Source organism: Prosopis cineraria, unplaced genomic scaffold, assembly GCF_029017545.1.
Source record: "Prosopis cineraria cultivar Desert tree isolate PC_DT_omini unplaced genomic scaffold, ASM2901754v1 PC11, whole genome shotgun sequence".
Taxonomy (NCBI): domain Eukaryota; kingdom Viridiplantae; phylum Streptophyta; class Magnoliopsida; order Fabales; family Fabaceae; genus Prosopis; species Prosopis cineraria.
In genome coordinates this window covers 44,197,230-44,216,817 of record NW_026555342.1, presented here as the reverse complement: position 1 = coordinate 44,216,817, position 19,588 = coordinate 44,197,230, and the positions used below count along the sequence as shown (strand labels likewise).

The window sequence follows — 19,588 nt, the reverse complement described above, 5'->3', positions numbered from 1 at the left end:
GAGACTATGTTTTTTTTTAAATCATTTTTCCAAAAGTAATTTTATCCTTCCATTAAAGAATTTTTCAATTTCATCATGATTTGCCTAGATTATGTGTAGGCCCTTTTGACCATTTGACTGGCTTACTATTGTAGGGTTAACATGTTAATTTATCCATGAACTTTTTTAAAAAAGTTAAGCACCCTGAAGTCTTATTAAAATAAAATTTAGTAAATATTTATTTTAGTAAAATATTGTTAAGATATTAAATATTTTAGTTAGTTAAAATAATTTAAATTACTTATAAATATTCATAAAAAATTTATAAATATATTTTAAATATTAACATCTCAATTAGTTTTTTATAAATTTATAGATAACTTGTAAATTAAATAATCTGCTAAATTATAAGTCTTCCTATAAGATATACACCATCCAAAATTTAATATTGTGATGTAACTTTTTATTAAAAAGAAAGGGAATGAACCTTCAAACTAGATAAAATTAATTTTATCTTGTTGAATTTGCGACTCATTTTTTAATGTAAAAAATTAGGAAAATATTGCATTATATGAAACTACCAATTAAGAGTTAGACTTACTTTGTATTCTAAAATTTGTTGTGACTTCACTTGAATAAAATAATTTTTTAAGTGTCATTCCTCTTTACAAGCATGAATTAGTCTAGATATATTATAATTAATATATTTTTAGCCTAGTTAGAAAGTCGGTTCTAATATTCTCTTCCTTCATATATTTAAAAAAACAAAGATACCTTCATATATTTAAAAAAACAAAGCAATATATGTTAATTTGACCATTTTTTGACAAAAAAAATAAAGAATGACCTAAAAAATTTAAGGGATTTAATTATAAGGTCTTTTTTTTGTAATTTACTGTAAATATTATTATTATTATTATTATTATTATTATTATTATTTACAAATCTCCATACACAATTTATAAGTCATCTAAAATTTTTTAAAAAACTAGTTTGAATGGTTAATATTTAAAAAATAATTTATAAATTTTGGATTAAAATTCATAAATAATAATATTAAAATTATTAAATATTTTATTAAAATAAATATTTTTTAAATTTTATTTTAGGGTTAAAGGTTATTTTTGTTCCTAAACTGTACATAAAAGCTCACAAATAATCCTAAACTCTACTTGAGGTCAATTTTATCTCTTAACTTTAGAATTTTACTTCCTCCATGCCTTTGACGTTAATTATTTATTAGTAGGGCCGACATAAATTTTTTAAATATTTTTAATAAAATATAATAGTGGGACCTACTTTATTTTTTTTAAGTTAAGGGTCTAAAATGCCTCTCAACTAAGCGAAAAAGGTCACAATCACCCTTAAAGTCAAGAAAAAGTCATTTATATCGTTTAACTGTTAAGATTTTTGATTCCATTAGTACTATCTTTTGTGTCAATTTTTACCATTAGTGGGGTGCACATTTTGAATTTTTTAATACTTTCATAATAAAAAAAAAACCCTCTTTCTTCTCCCTCTCTCCCCCCTTTATTCCCTCTTGGTTGCTCGTTCTTATATTGAAGCAAGTAGGGTAGCAGTGGCAGAGCACCCAGCAAGCCAATTGTAGTCATGTTATCATCATGAATAGCCAGGCTGAAGAGTATACTGGAAGTATGTTCCTGCAATGGTTGGCAAATTTCTAGCACCATTTGGCAATGAGAGGCTTGAGGGCAAGGTTAAAATTTACAGTAGAAAAATTAGGCTTGAAGCCATTGGAGAGCCATGGTGTGAAGTTTAAACTTTTACAAGATTGAACAAAGACTTGCTTGAAGGTGTGGCTTGATCCCTAAGGAGACCTACTAAAAATATAAAAAATGGTAGTGCCCATTAAAAATATTAAAAAATTAAATGTGAGCCCTACTAAAGGTGAAATTTGATAGAATAGATGGCATGGTGATGGAGTCAAAAATTTTAACAGTTGAAGGATATAAATGACCCTTTCTTGACTTTAGGGGTGATTTTGGCCTTTTCTATTTAATTCAAGGGCATTTTAGACCCTTAATCTTATAAAAAAAATGGTGGGACCTACAAAAAATATTGAAAAATTCAAAAATGGGTCCCACTAACAATGAAATTTGTCAGAATGGACGATAGGGTGATGGAATCAAAAATCTTAGTGGTTGAGGAATATAAATGACCCTTTCTTGACTTTGAGGGCAATACTGACCCTTTTCATTTAGTTGAGGGGCATTTTAGACCCTTAACCCTTTATTTTAATAAGACCTTAAGGTGTCCAACACCTTTAGAAATAAACTCTTGGGTCAAATTAGTATTTTAACTCTATAATAATAAGTCAATGGAGTTCACATGTAGTTCATATACATAGATCATTGTAAAATTGACTATTCTTTAACGGAAGCATAAATTGCTCTTAGAAAAGATGGTGTAGGTGAAATATTATCCCACTTATCAGTATAAGATGTCTAGTGTTCATTGAAAAAATCTTAAGAGAAAAAATGGCATTTAACCCATATTTCATATTGATTATGAATGTGAGCAATTGGTGCAGGCCATATCATTCCATGCATGTGAAGGGCTTAAAGTTAGTAAGGTGAATGTGATTAACACCCCAGCAAGTCACTTAACCATAGACGGTTGCAATAGTACTGTTTTCTCCCATATCTATCTCCTTGCTCCTAAGGATAGCCCTAACACTGACGGCCTTGGAATCTCTGTCTCATTCAACGTCACAGTACGAGATTCTACCATGTAAGTTGGTAATTGGTTAGTTAGTTAGTCAAGTTACTTTTCACGAGTTAGAATACCTTTTCGGTTCATTTCTCATTCAAAAAATGGTTATAACTCATGACAATTAACTAACGTACGTTTGTTTGTCACTAGGTATTTCAATAAGACAACTTAAATGCTAGTTTGTTCGCCACTGGGTATTTCAAGACAACTTAAATATGTTCAAAGAAGCAAATAAAAATGCTAGTTGAAAATAAAAATACTAACGTATGTTCAAAGAAGCAAATAAAAATACTAGTTTGTTTGTCAATACGTATTTCAAGACAATTTAAATATTATTATCTTTAATCATTTCCCACCGAGCTGTAGAAACTTTATTATTTTTTATATGACTTGATTTATTTTTATCTTGTTACACTACTTTTCTGTAGTCATATATTAAAAAAACTTATTATAACTCTTTCCATCTAGGCTTTGCATGTAGCATAAAAGCCCGGCAAGCTTGGCCCCACCTGAGTGGTTTGGGCCAAGCTTTGAGATTCCCCTGTCTTGCCCAACTTGGTCCACAAATATGGCCTTTTTCTTTTTAAAAAAGAAAGTTTAATGAAAAATATTTATTTTATGCTATTATTTTCGTTGAGAGTTATCATACACTATATTATTTTTATAAAATTTTTAAATTTTTTTCCATTTCAATTTTTCTAATCACTTTCAAAATTTAAAATAGATTTTTGTAACTATTTCAATTTTTCTAATCACTTTCAAAATTTAAAATAGATTTGTAACTCAATGTTATGTAAAAATAATTGATAGTTATTGATCATAGGTAATTTTAAAAATAATTAATTTTGATCTAATATTAGTTTTATAAGAATATATTTTAAAAGATAATAATTATATCTTTTGTTCAAAGATAAATATTTTTTTTCTTCAAAAAAATATTTTTAAAAATATTTTTTAGTTTAGGCCAAACCTAACCTTAGCACTTGAGCTGGGCACGAGGCAAGAGTAATGGCTGGCATTGTGCACCCCTATTCCATTTGAGTCATCTTTTTAATTTTTTTGAAAATTACTCAATTATTCTATTCCTATCAAGTATTCTAGATCCAAACACATTGGGTTGTACCCTGATGATAGAAAGTTTCCACCTTGGAAGAAATAGCGCCTTCCACTTACTCTAATTATGGTTGATTTCCCTTTTGTGGAAGGTGATGACTGTGTGGTCATTAATGGAGGTTCCTACATGAACATTAGTGGCATCTTCTGCGGACCTGGTCATGGCATAAGGTGATATGATCTCACAACAAAATCCTACTTATTATGTTCATCTTTTGGCTACAAATACACATGATGGGGTTGGGAGTTTCAGCACGTGTTTGGTTTTGTTTTAATTTTTAATTTTTAATGACTATTTTGTAAATTAATTTTAAAAAAGTTGTTTCTCAAAACAAAAAAATGGAAAAATTTATTTGATTATATTAATATAAAAATAATTTAAGTTAAAAAATTACTGATAGTGATGGTTACTAGTGTCGTTGATAATGATGGTATATGATAATGATTGATTAATAGTTTAAGTTAATTTATAATAATCAAATATAATACATTTTAAAAACTAAAAATAAAGAAAACAAAAAAAAGCTCTAAGATATTTCCATTTTTGCTTTTAAAAGTAAAAAATGAGCATAACATTTTTAAAAATATTTAAATCCAAAACACCTACTCCACGATTTTTTTGTTTTCTAAAATAGAAAATAATTTTTAAAAATAGAAATTAAACAAACCATTATAGAAAATAATTTTTAAAAATAAATTAAACAAACCATTAATATCTTTGATCTATTACCACCATCCTGCACTAAGGTAGTGAATGATGAAAGGAAAGGAGCTTGTAATTTGTTCCTGTTGACTAGGTTGTAATCATTTTTTGATTAATGAATCTGTTGTTTATTAAAAATAAATAAATTTACATGTGTTGAATAAATAATTTATATAAGACTTTGTGGTGTGTGTGACTGGTGAATACATACATGTTTAGCATTGGGAGCCTGGGAATAGGTGGATCTTATGGCGCAGTGGAAGAGATCCATGTCAGAAACTGCACCTTCACCAGATCTTCAAGTGGAGCCAGAATCAAGACTTGGGAGGTAACACACACAAAAGAGTACAATAAAATAATTTTGAAAAAAATATAATTTTAGATCTATTTTATTCACATTTTACTATTAATTTCTATACTTTTTTTAATGTTTTAGATTCCTACACTTTTATTTTTTATTGTTTTATGTCCTTTCAAGTAGAGCTAGGAAAACGGGTTAGCCTGACTCTATAGGGGCAATCTTTGATGGGCTTAAACCTAAAAGGGTCAACCCCGTTTAAGTTTGAGTACTCTTTAAGATCATGATATGTGAAGCTTGACCCTTGATATAGTAGGCTCAGGCCGACCCTATAGGTTTCAAGCCCTTTTAACTATTTTTATTTTTTCCAAATTTTTTATCAAACAAAAATTACTTCATTCCAATATAATACCTAATCAAGAAAGTAATAAGAAAACTAATTAAATAACAACTAAATGAATTAAAAACACAAATGAAATGACAACAAGGCAACAAACAATGGATTGGTTAAGCCAACAAATACTCAATCGAGATCATATGAGATTAAGGGTTTGAAATATAGGACTGGGAGATCAAGGAAATCAAAGAGCACAAGCACGATGTGTGCATCAAATAGAGCACAACTCACGAGTCATAAATGCACAAACATGATGAGTGATGAGAGGACTTGGGATCGGAGATCGATCACAATGAGCTTCAACTAGTCGACCATTGTTGAGCCTTGGTTCTTGGGAGAGAGCACTATTGAAGTTAGCAACAAGGGTGATAGAAGAGTGAGAAAAACCAAAAGCGAGGATGACTTGCGAGTTGCAATCATAGGGACGAGGATGGCAATGCGATGACTTACTGAAGAGCGAAGACAATTTGTAGCAACAAGAAGAAGAGAAGCATATTGAAGAACAAAGAGTGAAGGCTAAATTGAATGAATCATTTTCATAACTTTAGATGAAACGGGAGATTTAGGATTGTATTTTTTTTTTTGGACATTCCCTCACAACAAATATAGGCTCATATATGATGTGGAAAAAGATATAGTTTAATTTTTTTTTCAAGTCCAAAAAAAGTCAAAGTCATGAAAATTAATAAAAACATATATGTAATATAAGCTTAAACAAGTTAGTCCTCAGCCTTTTAGGACTAGTCCGTTTAAGCTCGATTTACCATTTTAGGATTACATTTGTGAGTCCAGCCCTACTGTTATATAAGCTTAAACGAGCCAAGCTTATCAGCTCTACCTCCAAAGTTTTTGCACTTTGTTTATGGAGGGACCTAAAACACTAAGAAATAAAAATTTAGGGACCTAAAATACTGAAAAAAAGTACAATGACTAATAGCAAAACACAAGCAAAGTGCAAGGACTTAAACTTATGTTTTCCTAATTTTTTTAACTGAAAAATCCAATACAAATGATGATTTAGTATTAAAAAGATAATAACAAGTTATATTTAGATTATATTAGGCTGTCTCTGTGTTGATAAGCAATTAAGATCAAGGTTTTCAAGCTTGAACTTGCAAAAAATAATCCCCAAACTTCAAGATGAGCCCCATGTATGTGAATCAAATATTGTTTTTAAATTGGAAGTTCTAAACTGAAATGATGCTTTCAGAGAGAAGCTCCAGAAAAGAACTTACAGAAAAGTTCACTTAATCTTGCTCAAAACTAACTATAGGCACATGAAGTTTAATTAGAAAGAACTTTACGAGATAGTTGATAATATACACACACATATACTAGAAAGGAACATCCATCAATCATCTATGGCTTGTTTGATTTCTGTTTTTTTAAAAATGTTTTCTTTTTTTAAAAAAATTAAAAATTAAAAAAATCATTTGGATAAGTGTTTTTGATTTAATTGTTTTTAAAATTGTTCTCACTTTTTATTTTTAAAAACTAAAAATGGAAATATCTTAAAGTTGTTTTATTTTATTATTCTTATTTCCAAAAACACATTACATTTTATTATTGAAAAATATAATAAGCTTGATCAATTATTATCATAAATCACCATCATTAATTACCTACAACCATCACCATTAATGTATTTTTAATATTAAAATTTATTTTAAAGTAATATAACCAAATAATTTTCTCTTCTTTTTGTTTTTTTTAAATTCAAATCTAAAAATTATATTACAAAACAGGTTTTAAAAATAAAAAATCGGAACAGAAACCAAACAAGCCCATAGATTCTAGTTATGATATCTGGTTTCTCTCTTTCTCCATCAATCATTTAGTTAAACACCCACCAATCTTATTACTATTAATTATTAACATTCTCATTCTATCATGTTTTGACCAGGGTGGATTTGGATATGTTAGAAAGGTCATTTATGAGGACATAATACCGGAAGATGTTCAACAGCCAGTGCTCATTACCCAACACTACAATATTTCTCAAACAAATGGCAACAAAAAGGCTATAAAAATCAGTGACATCACATATAGGAATTTCAAGGGAACTTCAGCTTTCGAGGAAGAAGTCAAATTGGAATGTGACAATGTTGTAGGATGCACCAACCTTGTGTTGGACGACATCAAAATTACATCGTCTAACCCTAAAATGAAGACCAGGGCCACCTGCACAAACGCTCATGGCAAAAGTTCTGCCACCAACATTCCTCAAGTTTCATGCCTTCTAAAGTGATCCTTTTCTTCAGGGTTCATTATGAGCAAAGTTTGTTTAGAATACAGACATTTTTAGCTATTTTGCTGATGGATAATAGAGGATGGAATCTTAAGGTGTATATATATATATATATAACTCTTATATATCTAGAGCAGGAGCACAAATTTTAACATGGTTTGATTTGGCATCTTTAATGTATGTATTGTCACATGCCTCAATTTCAAAATCATGTATATTATTGCTTTCTAGCACCACTGATGTAGTAGAAGGTCTTTGTTGGGCATGTTATCTCCTTTAAAAGTCAAAATATTAGTATCTTTTGAGGTTTTAAGATACTATTCATATGATTAGAAATTTTTTTAAAATAGCTTTAATAGCTAATGGTTATTTAAAATAATTTTACTATAAAGAGTAGTCTTTTTAATATGTAATTTTTTTTTTGAAATAATACTTCCTTTCATATAACCTTCTAAGGTGCTTTTAGGAATTAGAGAGATATGATCTTTGTGATTGTTAATATTATAGCTTCTTATATATCTCTTTACAAAAATTCCTTAATTTATAAGGATATGAATTTTTAAAAAATAGATCTCTTTATTTTAAAAATATTCCAACATAATGAATAGGAAAAATGTCAATTAGGTCTTAAAATTTAACTATCATTAATTCATTCCTTTAAAATCTAATTGTCATTTTCTCTATTAAGTACTTAGACCATAAGGACCTTGATCCTTATTTCTGACTTCTAAATCTTTTTTTCTTTATTTAAATTTATTTCAATTATATTAATAATGTAGTTAATTTCCGACTTCCACCAACATTATAGTTTGAAGGGTAAAATATATTTTTTTTGGTTCTTAATGCAAGCCAAATTTTGGAAGCTTTTTCAATTCCTCAATATAAGGAAAAATTAGAGTAATTAATATTTTTTTCAATTTTATCCCTTATTTATTATCATTTAACTCCAAAACAAAAATTTATTATAATTATTAATCATAAAGATGGGTAAAATTATAAAAAAAACATATTTTTTAACAAAAAAGAATGCCTTGATTTTTTTTTTTACCTGAAAAAAGTATACATTGATTTAGTGGCACTAGTATTTTCATATACATATACATGTGATGCATATGCTAATACACATGCAAGGAAGAAAGACAAAATAAAGGATTTAGATCGAATGAGTGGCTTAAATCTATTTACTTAATGAGTGTTCTAAGACATTTATCAGATTTCATTAACACTTAAAAATTATTGAGATACAAATCTCTCCAAAAATTAAAAATAACATCACCATCAAAATACTTGTCATGTACGCTGCCCATTCAAAAAAATTTGAGATTAAGAATTTTTTAAATATTATATAATAAAATCTTTGACACTCGTTCGGTTAAATTAAATAATTATTATCATCCGTGAGACACTTATTGAATAAATGAATTTATGTCACTTACTAAATTCAAATTCCTAAAGTACATGGAAATAGACAAATGGGACTAAATTCATGCACACAATCATTATCCTTTTTTTTTTTTTTCCGGCCAAATGCGCACAATCATTATCAATAACTCAGACCAAAAAAATCATTATCAATAATATTAGTTGTTTTTTTTTTCATGAATTAAAGGAAAAAAAGTTTGACTTGTAAATACATTTAAACCAGAAGCTAATATGGTAAACCCTTAAATGCTATAAATGAGAGTGTAAATATTGTTTGGCCGTTGAATGGGAAAATATTTATCCTTGCACGAACAAAAATAAATACATGCTTCTATTGGATTGCAACATCTATTTACTGTACGGTAATCTAAACTTTGTATTTGAATGTGTAAATATTTATCTGCGAATATATTGAACTAAATAAATATTTCCATTCTACTACAATATTTATGAATTATTTATTTATTTGTCAGGTGACCATCAATATATTTTATACTGTGGATTTTTGATAGAAATACTGTTTATTTTATTTAAATTTTTATTATGCGCATAAATTTCTTATAATCGTGTAATGCAGGTGCCTTTTTTCTAGTTATATATAATAAACAAAATAATATACAATATTCATTAAATTATTCATTACTTATTTATTTACTCTATTCATCATGGAGGGTAAAATATTTATGATTCATGAATGCGTTCATCTAATATATATATAGTTGACCTTTGAATTTTGAATCAGAATGCGAAACATCTATCTTTAATGAATTCAAACATGGAAATTTTGTAATATGGATTGAAAGATTAAAGCAAAAATTAAATATATGGGGAATAATCATAGGAGAAATCAACAAAAATCCCAAAATATCCCAAAAATTAATTATATGTGTCTTCCACCAGACTATGTCTATATAAACCTAGGTGGTTTCTCTTACTTGACCTCACAAACTATCGTCGCGTAGATACAAGTAAAAATCTAGCTTCTTTTCTACACTTAAAAGATTTTTCTTCTTTCTTTTCTCAGTTAAAAAAAAAAAAAAAGTCTTGTGTGTTCAGTTATAAATGAATATGCAAGGCATATTTGCCATCCTCTCCTTGTGTTTTGTTGCTTCACAAGCTGAACCAATTTTTGATGTCCTCAAGTATGGTGCTTTAGGAGATGGCCACACCGATGATTCAAAAGTAAGTTTGCAAAATATCATTACTATAGTCATTTTTCATCTAACTACTTTTGGACGGAGTTCGAATTTATAAACTCGATTGTTCTAAAATTGCTTATCACTATTTCAAGACTCAATTATATCTCATTTCTCAAACTGCGCACATACAATGCATAGACTCTCTCTCTCTCTCTCTCTCTCTCATAAATATTAGTAAAACTTTCTAGTCCTTATGTTAATTTATCCTACCAATCATTATATTAATTAATTAATTGTATTCCTTTTGGTAATTAATTTTGGTCGATCTGGAAATTTGTGGAAAGGCTTTTGTGAAAGCATGGGAAGATGTTTGCGATTCAACAAAGGGAAATCCAACCCTTCTGGTACCTAAGAGAAGAACCTTTGTATTGCAACCTACTGTTTTCCAAGGTCCTTGCAAGTCTCCATCCATTAATTTTAAGGTACGTTGATTCAGTAATTAAATTTTTGTCTTGGATGACTATATGATTCACAAAACATGCAAGCTCTACACACTTTATGGAATGTGTAGAAAATTTATGCAATATTTAGTAGTTAGACAAATATTTTCTAGAAAGAAAAATGAGAAAAATACACGTATCTCATTTTTTCTAGTTATAATTTTATTTTATTTTTCTTTTTAGATAACACTTTCCCATGTACCAAATATGTAAGATTGCTATATATATATATATATATATATAATTTCTAAGAAGAGAGCATGATTATATATGGATTGGCAGATTCAAGGAACTATAAGTGCTCCAAAAGGTGTCAATGATTGGAAATGGTCAAGCAATGATAAAGGCAGCTGGCTTCAATTTATATACATAAATAGACTTGTTGTCAATGGTGGAGGAGTTTTTGATGGCCAAGGTACACCTTGGTGGGAATGTTTCAGAAAATCTAGATGTCAAAGGCCACGTGTAAGATCAAAATTTCACTATTTCAATATTTCAAATTAAAATAAAAAAATTATACCGTATTCCCTCCATTTTTTTTTTATTGATTGAGAATGTTAGTTATTGGTGCAGGCCATCTCATTTCATGCATGTCCGGAGCTTAGAATCAATAAAGTGAAAGTAATTAACACCCCATCAAGTCACATAAACATAAACGGCTGCAATGGCTCCGTTATCTCCAATATCCACCTCCTTGCTCCTAATGACAGCCCTAACACTGACGGCCTTGGAATCTCTGGCTCATCCCATGTCACAATCCGAGATTCTACCATGGAAGTTGGTAAATAATTAGCTACTTTTCTTGCGTAAGAAAACTATATCAGTTCATTTCTCATTCACAAAATCATTATAACTCTTCCCATTTGAGGCGTCTTCTTCATCTCCTAAAAATTATTGGATATTCCAGTCCAACGAACTAATCTATATTCGAAAACTTACCCTAATCATGGCTTATTCCCCTTTTGCTGAAGGTGATGACTGTGTGGTCATTAATGGAGGTTCCCACATGAACATTAGTGGTGTCTTCTGCGGACCTGGTCATGGCATAAGGTGATCTCACATCAAAATCCTACTTTTTCAATCATATATACATCCATCCATCCATACATACATACATACATACATATTTATACATACACCATACAAGAAATTTACATGTGTTCAATAACTAATCTATAAAAGTCTCTGTGGCCTGTGTGCTGGTGAATATATACATGTTTAGCATTGGAAGCCTGGGATCAGGTGGAACTTATGGTGCAGTGGAAGAGATCCACGTCAGAAACTGCACCTTCACCAGATCTTCAAGTGGAGCCAGAATCAAGACTTGGGAGGTAACACACAAAAGAGTAAAATAAAATGATTTTGAACTGCAAAATCCAAAACAAATGATGATTTAGTAATAAAAAGATAATCACAAGTCATATTTAGATTAATATTAGAGTGTCTTTATACCGGTTAGCAATTAAGATCAAGGTTTCAACTAGAACTTTCAAAAATAATCCCCAAACACTTTAAGATGATCCCGTGTATGTGAATCAACTGTTGTTTTTAAATTGGAAGTTCTAAATTAAAAAATATACTTTCAGTGAGAAACTGAAGAAAATAACTTCCAGAAAAATTCAACTTAATCATGTTCAAAACCAACTACAAGCACATTAAGTTTCGAAAAAGCTTTACAAGAGAGTTGATAACACATGTACTAGGAAGAAAGACCCAACAATCATTTATATTCCATTTGCAATCTGGTTTCTCTCTTTTTCTCTATGATTTTGTTATTTAGTCTAATTAGTCTTATCCATTTTTACGTCACAATTAAATTATTAACATTCTCATTCAATCATGTTTTGACTAACTACAATTATGTTACGCTGTTCAAAACCAGGGTGGATTTGGATATGTTAGAAAGGTCACATATGAGGACATAATACTGGAAGATGTTCAGCACCCAGTGCTCATTACCCAACACTACAATATTTCTCTAACTGACAACAAAAAGGCTATAAAAATCAGTGACATTACATACAGGAATTTCAGGGGAACTTCAGCTTTTGAGGAAGCAGTCAAATTGGAGTGTGACAATGTTGTAGGATGCACCAACCTTGTGTTGGACGACATCAAAATTACATCATCTAATCCTAAAATGAAGACCAGGGCCACCTGCACAAATGCTCATGGCAAAAGTTCTGCCTCCAACATTCCTCAAGTTTCATGCCTTCTAAAGTGATCCTTTTCTTCAGGGTTCATTTTGAACATGCTTTGTTTAGAATATAGAAATTTTTAGCTATTTTGCTGATGAATAATAAGAGCTTGGAATTTTAAGGATATAACTCCTATTTATCATTAGATTAGCAACTAGTTAAGGTTATGCTCATGTGCTCAAAAAAACATAAAACATTATAAACATATATATGAGAAGAGAACAAAGCTTTTCAGTTATATTTAGATGAGAGAACTTTTTGCGTTATAAATTTATAATAGATTAAGGCTTTCTTGTTCTTTAAAAAATCTAAAGATGATAAACTTTATACAACAAGTCAGGAAAGGGGTGGCATAAAGACTAAATTTTTATACCAGATGAAGAAAAGGGTGCAAGGCTGGAAAAAGTAGGTATGGTTGGAAAGTGGACAAATCCGTGCCTGAAAAGAGTACATACAAAATACGCTCATATTGACGATGGCGATGCACTGATGCAATAAGAAATCCTCAATAAATGGTGCCAAACTTGTAACAGTTTGCATCTGAAATGTTTCAAAGGCCAAACCTAAACCCCTCTGTCAGTCATACAACAACAACAACAACAAAAAACTTTATACCACTAGGTGGGATCAGCTACATGGATTATATAATGTCATTGCGCTCTATCATTTATCAAGTTTTTAAAAATATTATTAATTAAGAGGTCTCAATCAACAGTGTCTGTAAGTCATAACAGAAGGAAATTTGCATTTGAAAAAGCCTATTATAGATATAATAAAAACATAATTTTCAGCAAAGGATGATTCAGACAGGATGACCAATCTATCTCATGGCAGCGACCTAAAGATAATTTAGATCCTCTGTACATCTTTAGCATAAACCAGTCAGATCTGATTTGGATGGTCATGATCTTTTATTTTTATTTTTTTGAAGGGAATAGAATTAAAAATAAACACAGATTTCCATCTGACCTTAAAAAAAAAAAAAAAGACAATTTGAAAAGCACAAAATCCAAAATCTAGGCTATTCAAATAAGATCTCGACAGTCGAAAAGAATGTTCCATGCAATGCACATCTCCCTTCAAGTAAGTGGATTCACAGTCAATCTATAGATGCGAGATATGCAGTCTCAAACATCATGCAGATTGCTAGAGCGACTTCCACAAACTTGGCACTCCCTCATCCTATTATTGCCTCATCTGCTGAGGCCAGCAAGCAACAGAGTCCACATGAGGAGATCCTCCCAACTTTAAAAAAAAAAAATCATTAATAAAAAATTTATCTTGTATTCAGCCAGCCATCCTCATCAAAGGCCTCTTGTTTCTAACAAACCCAGAGTACTTTGCAAAGGAGAGCTACTTCATTGTCAAATGGCACACTCAATGCGGACCAAGGACACCAACAGCTTCTGTAAATGAAACCAAAGTTTTTATAAAATCATAACAAAAACAAAACAAAGAGGCAGATGAAAAAAAAAACACAAATATAGACCAAAATCATTAAAATTTAGACAATAATTTACCTTGTAGTATCCTTTCATCAGTTGTGTGCCCCTGACTTTCATTATGCCCTTTGAACCAGGTGGAAGAAATTTGATTTAGCTGCTGGTTTTACTCAAACATATAAAAGGAAAGTAAAAGAGAAACAAGGGTTAGAGCAGAAAGAAGTGACAGGTTCAGGTCATTATCCTAAGGGTCCAGGCTATCAGGGATTGGCAATGATACTGTAGAGTGGCTTTAATCTCAGGCTAAACACGTGGTTCACTTTTTGGCTGCTACTAGTACATTGTATCTGGTTTTGGGTGCTCTCAGTCATTGTTTTGTGAGGTTCGAAAGTTGTGAGGAGATTGTTGGTCTCTCAAATACAGTGAGGGACCTTACTTTGTTCTGTTCTGTCTTTTATTTTTCATTGTACTTGTGTATGGGAATAGGGTTTTGGCCAAAATCAGTCTGTCCTTTTGTAATACTGATTCGGATATCCAAGCATTAATAGCAAAAACTCAGTATTTTGCCATTTAGTGCCTACTTTGGATTCATTTCTCTGTAGTTTCATTAACATTTTGGGGAGGGTTGTATCAAAATTCATAAGCTCCAGATTAAATAATTTTGAACTCTAGATGTTGAATGATCCAATAACCTTCAATATTTAGCATTCTAGCATTTCAGATATAAGAGCCACTTCTTTGCAGGAGAAAATATTACTATTAAAAAAAGGGTCAGCATGAATAAAAGAATGAAATCATTGTAACTGTAATTTTCTATAAAAATAAATGAGAAACATTTTCAAATACAATCACATTGAGTACATGTTAAAATGCAGCTTGTAGTAAATTAGACTGACCTTCAAAAAGATATTCACCAAAAACTTATCAAGTCATTTGGAAGAACAAAAACTTCCAAAGTGGCATGAAGTTCAGTGAATTAAGTGCAAAATCAATTTAAAATCCCATACATGGTTTTTACTTAGTTTGAAGCCACAATGAAAACCATCATTGGTGCACATGAAGCTAAATGACATCAGCAAAACATGTTCAAGTTGTAAAAACATGAAACAGTCAAAGCACAAAATTCATAATAAGTTGATCATGAAGAATAGTAGATCCTTGACATTTGGTAAAAGGAAATTAGAAACTTGCATAATAGGAAGAAAAGCAGGGTCTTCTACTCTGCATGTGGACCAACTAGTACCCTTTAAGAAGAATATCGAACAGAAGGGTCCTCAATCCTCCTTGGACTGGTGCTCTTTAAGGCGAAATACCACAGAAATTGTCCAAACGGAATTCACCACATGTCAATGAAATTATTAAAAAAAAAAAAACTATGTTTTTATTTTTCAAAAGGCATCATAAATGCAATTTATAAACTTCTATATAGTGCACAAATATTGATACAACTTGCTGGAAAAGACTTTACCTGTACGCTTGATAATCTAAAGGAAGTGAAAGCAGGTAATGTATATTCTTCAAAAGAATGTCTTGTTAAAGAGACAGTCATTCAGTTTCTCTTGGATTTTTATTAAGTCATATAGCAGTTACATACAAAGCTACTATTTCACATGGAGAAGACATATCATTAAAATAGAAATACCTTCAGATTTCTGAAAGTCGTGTATGCTTTCTTAAATCCATGCAAGAAAATGCATTAGTTTTCTTGTATTAAAAAAAATATCAGAATGCTATGTCTTCTTGATTAGAGGATATGTGATTGACTAGCATTTCAGCAGTGGCAGCATCTGCAACAAGACCTTTCTCTTTCATTATTTTAAGGTATTTCATTGTCATTGAAGTCTCCTTTTTTAGAAGCAGTCCTTGAACAAATACGTTGTAAGTGCAACTATTAGGCACGCAACCATTCTCTTCCATATTTGTCAATAAGTTTTCAGCCTCATCCAAAAGTCCTTCTTTACAGAAACCTTTAATCATTATGGTATAAGCATAAACATTCATTTGCAACCCTTTAGCAGGCATACTAGAAAACAGTTCCCGTGCAGCATTGAGCTTTCGAGAACTGCACATTGCATCAAGCAAAATACAGTGGATCACAATATTAAGATCCATATTACTCTTTTCCATTACAGAAAATAATGATATTGCCTCAGAATGAAGTTGGCATTTGCAAAGTCCATCCAATATTATGGCACAAGTCTGGAGATTGGGAACTTGGCCATATTTGTGCATATTAAAAAACAGTTCTTTGGCAGCAAGTGGTCGGCCTACTTGGCATAACCCACCTATAAGAGTAGTCCATGTAACAACATCAGGAATAAATCCCTTACTAATCATTTCATCCAAGAGATGCATCGCATTATCAATGTTTCTTACTTTACACCATCCATGGATCAATGAACTATAACTTACAATATCTGGTAAACAGCCCTGGTTAACCATTAAATGAAATATTTTTGTGGCCTCAATCATTTGATTTTGCAAACAATATCCATCAATCAATGAGTTATAAGTGAAAACATCAGGCTCCTCCCCCATCTGAATCATAAAACCCATTATGCTTTTAGCAGCCATAATCATTCCCTCCTTGCTAAAGGCATCTGCTAAAACGTTAAAAGTTTTAACATCTGGCACGATCCCCCTTTGCCTCATCTCATTCAGTATGGCACTAGCTTCCTTCCATCTACCAGAATTACATAGACCTCGAATTAAGCAAGTGTAAGTGACAACATTAGGCTGAATACCTTTGCTAGTCATTTCTGAACACAAGCTTAAAGCCTCAGATACCAATCCATCCTTGCACAAACTATTCATAATCATGCTATAAACTACAACATTTGGTTTCCAAATTCTTTTCTCCAACTTCCTTAGGCACTTAATTGCACCAGATGTGTCACCAATATTGCACAAACCATTTATTATCACCCCAAAGGTGTGAATGTCAGATTCATACCCCACCTTTTCTGTATGTTCAAGCAATCTTATTGCTTGAAGCAAGTTTCCTTCTATACAAAATCCATTAATAAGAGTGGTAAAAGTCACTACAGTAGGCTCCAATCCAACTTTGAACATTGTACCCAAAACTGAGAACCCATAATCTGCACGCTTTAAATGGCATAGACAATTTATCACAATATTAAGAGTATATATATCAGATTTTATACCTAAGGAAGACATTTCTTTAATAAATGAAATCACTGTTGTATAATGCTTCATCTTCACAATCACCCCCAACAATAATGTGAAGTCCAACACGGATGGCAAAGGCTTCATCTTAACCATCATATGAAAAAATCTTATGGCATCATCAACACTTTTCAATCTTCCAAACCTGCATTTATTTCTCATAAAATTTAAGAAATGGGGGTCGATTTCTGCTGTGCCAATTGTGGTGCAGAAGGTTGGAGAACAAGAGGAGATGACAACACAAGGAAAGGAACGTGATAGGATGACAAGAGGAGTTCTGGAACGAGCAGTGACACCAATGTCTTGCAGAAGAAGAACAGGTAACCAAGAAAAGGAACCTATTCTTCGTAGCATAGGATTAGACAAGTCGACATCAAATCCTCACTATCAAGATAGCAAATAGAGAGGGAGATTTCCTTCAATGCTGAATCTAACGTTGGAAAATTGAGAGGGAAAATGAAAGAGGAGGATAAGAACTTTACCAAGATGGTTGAAGCATCAAAGCTTCCAAATTCACCCAAAACGCAGCAGCAGACCAAGCTCCCTTCTTCACTATTCTGGGGCTAAACCATGTGAGTCGGAGCTGTTTTGGACGAACGAGATGTTGAGAAGTCTACAGAACAAACTCTACTTAGGTTTTGGGACAGGTTTTTGAACTTTACAGATGTCACCAATAAGTGTAAATTTTTTCACCTGCAACAAGATCAGGAATAAATTACGAGAGACAAAAATAAGCATTTGAAAATTTTCTATTAAAAGAACAACTTTTCTTAAGGTTGAAAAAAAAAAATAACAGAGAAGAACAACTAGGGGAAGATATCTTATTTCTTTTGAAAAGACAACTAAAACTAAACAGAGCCAGAAAAGCTCAGGTATGAAATAATTCTACCCAATCTCTCTGCATATCAGCAATGGAAGTTCGGCTGACACAGTCATGAGTAGCAAATTATAAAAGCCATAAACACAATCCTATCTTGAGCTTTTTAAGTTGTAATCCTTGTCATGTTTAAACATCCATAGATATTTTTGGCCCCAAAAAGAAAAATCCATAGATATTATTGAAGATTAAAATTCCATGGATATTGCATGAAAATGATTAACATAACAGGAAGCATGAAACAATTTAATGACATTGTTGAACATTAACAAAGATGTCCACATGCAGATTGAAGATAGATGCAAACTAAAATCTCAAAAGATTTTGTCCATTGACAATTTCATCCATATGTGGACCAATACTACACTCAGTGGGAGCATCTGCCCCCACTGAAATATTTGAAATATGCATACTTGATACAATACCCTTTTAATTTTTGTTCCAGATACTTGACACTACTCGAGCCAAGTCATTTACAAGATCATACATCACAAATACCTTGAGAATTTTCCAAAAGTGATGATAATAAACAGAATGCCAATACACAATAAATCTAACATTGCAAAACAACACAATCCAAATCATGCAACTCGCTAGTAATCATAATGAAGAGGGAAGAAGAATAATAGCCAATTACACACTATTCAAGCAAAAACTAGTATCAATATGTAAAGATTCCCAATTTCAAAAGCGTCAATATTCAAACGATTACACGACCAGATTCAAAGCCAAATTAAAATGAAAAATTTAAAACAAAGCAAGAACAGCGACGCAGGAACAGATTACACCGGGAACAAATTCAAAGCCAGATTGAACAAATCAATCTCACCCGATTTTGGCAGTAGAAAAGGCTCTGGGATTCGAACATCCTTTACTGCTTGCCAGACAACAACCACGCAGGACTGACAGACGGCGTCGGACGGAGTGTGGAATGCTTGTTCGTCGACGACGAGAAACGAATCCGCTATTCACGAGAATGTGTTTAATCGGGGTTACAATTTTAATTTTAGAAAAAATTTGGTATGGGTCGAAAATTAATAACTCAAATAATAAAATTTATTTTATTAGCATATCAAAAAAAAATATTTTATTAATTTGTTCTTATAAAATCTTTTAATTATTTGTTTTTTGATACTCTACACTTCCGACTTTCATAACAAATAGTATATTGTCCCTAAAAAAATTAAATATATTTTTAAAATTTATTTTTATTTTTACTCATTCTCATTCTTTTTTCTGATTTTCTCATGTCCATGTTTTAAAAATTTTTCATAAATAATTAAAAAGATGATTAAATGACAAATTTACCCTAAAAGTTTTGAACCATGTTCAAAAACATTAATAATCTAAACT

At 31.0% G+C, this 19,588-nt stretch overlaps 3 protein-coding genes across 12 annotated transcripts; 2 read left to right on the top strand and 1 right to left on the bottom strand.

Annotated features, from left to right (window-relative positions):
* Window positions 1-3,892: 3,892 nt before the first annotated feature.
* LOC129286540 (probable polygalacturonase At3g15720) lies at window positions 3,893-7,471 on the top strand. Its single transcript, XM_054922490.1, has 3 exons — window positions 3,893-3,996; window positions 4,748-4,856; window positions 7,127-7,471. The coding sequence occupies exons 1-3, from the start codon at window positions 3,893-3,895 to the stop codon at window positions 7,469-7,471; spliced, it is 558 nt and encodes a 185-aa protein (XP_054778465.1).
* A 2,484-nt stretch (window positions 7,472-9,955) lies between these two features.
* Window positions 9,956-14,457, top strand: LOC129286539 (probable polygalacturonase At3g15720). The gene is made up of 8 exons (XM_054922489.1): window positions 9,956-10,075; window positions 10,377-10,514; window positions 10,815-10,997; window positions 11,106-11,313; window positions 11,504-11,582; window positions 11,755-11,863; window positions 12,415-12,752; window positions 14,310-14,457. The coding sequence occupies exons 1-8, from the start codon at window positions 9,956-9,958 to the stop codon at window positions 14,455-14,457; spliced, it is 1,323 nt and encodes a 440-aa protein (XP_054778464.1).
* On the bottom strand, window positions 11,574-19,219 carry LOC129285711 (putative pentatricopeptide repeat-containing protein At1g12700, mitochondrial). 10 transcript variants are annotated; one of them, XM_054921528.1, is made up of 4 exons: window positions 19,065-19,219; window positions 14,251-18,051; window positions 12,556-14,136; window positions 11,574-11,899 (listed from the first exon to the last, which is right to left on the bottom strand). In XM_054921528.1, the coding sequence occupies exon 2, from the start codon at window positions 17,710-17,712 to the stop codon at window positions 15,895-15,897; it is 1,818 nt and encodes a 605-aa protein (XP_054777503.1). In that variant the 5' UTR covers window positions 17,713-18,051; window positions 19,065-19,219; the 3' UTR covers window positions 11,574-11,899; window positions 12,556-14,136; window positions 14,251-15,894. The 10 variants fall into 10 exon arrangements, with proteins under 10 accessions (XP_054777503.1, XP_054777506.1, XP_054777509.1 ...); XM_054921531.1 differs by having other exon boundaries at window positions 11,574-12,786; window positions 13,104-14,136; XM_054921534.1 differs by having other exon boundaries at window positions 13,104-14,136.
* Between the last annotated feature and the right edge of the window lie 369 nt (window positions 19,220-19,588).

Bases quoted from the DNA above. Each gene is read 5' to 3' on its own strand.
- LOC129286540 (XM_054922490.1), top strand. From the start codon at position 3,893: ATGGTTGATTTCCCTTTTGTGGAAGGTGATGACTGTGTGGTCATTAAT. The intron at 3,997-4,747 runs GTGATATGATCT...ATACATGTTTAG, and splicing joins GGACCTGGTCATGGCATAAG to CATTGGGAGCCTGGGAATAG. The intron at 4,857-7,126 runs GTAACACACACA...TGTTTTGACCAG, and splicing joins CCAGAATCAAGACTTGGGAG to GGTGGATTTGGATATGTTAG.
- LOC129286539 (XM_054922489.1), top strand. From the start codon at position 9,956: ATGAATATGCAAGGCATATTTGCCATCCTCTCCTTGTGTTTTGTTGCT. The intron at 10,515-10,814 runs GTACGTTGATTC...ATGGATTGGCAG, and splicing joins CTCCATCCATTAATTTTAAG to ATTCAAGGAACTATAAGTGC. The intron at 10,998-11,105 runs GTAAGATCAAAA...TTATTGGTGCAG, and splicing joins CTAGATGTCAAAGGCCACGT to GCCATCTCATTTCATGCATG.
- LOC129285711 (XM_054921527.1), bottom strand. From the start codon at position 17,712: ATGCTACGAAGAATAGGTTCCTTTTCTTGGTTACCTGTTCTTCTTCTG.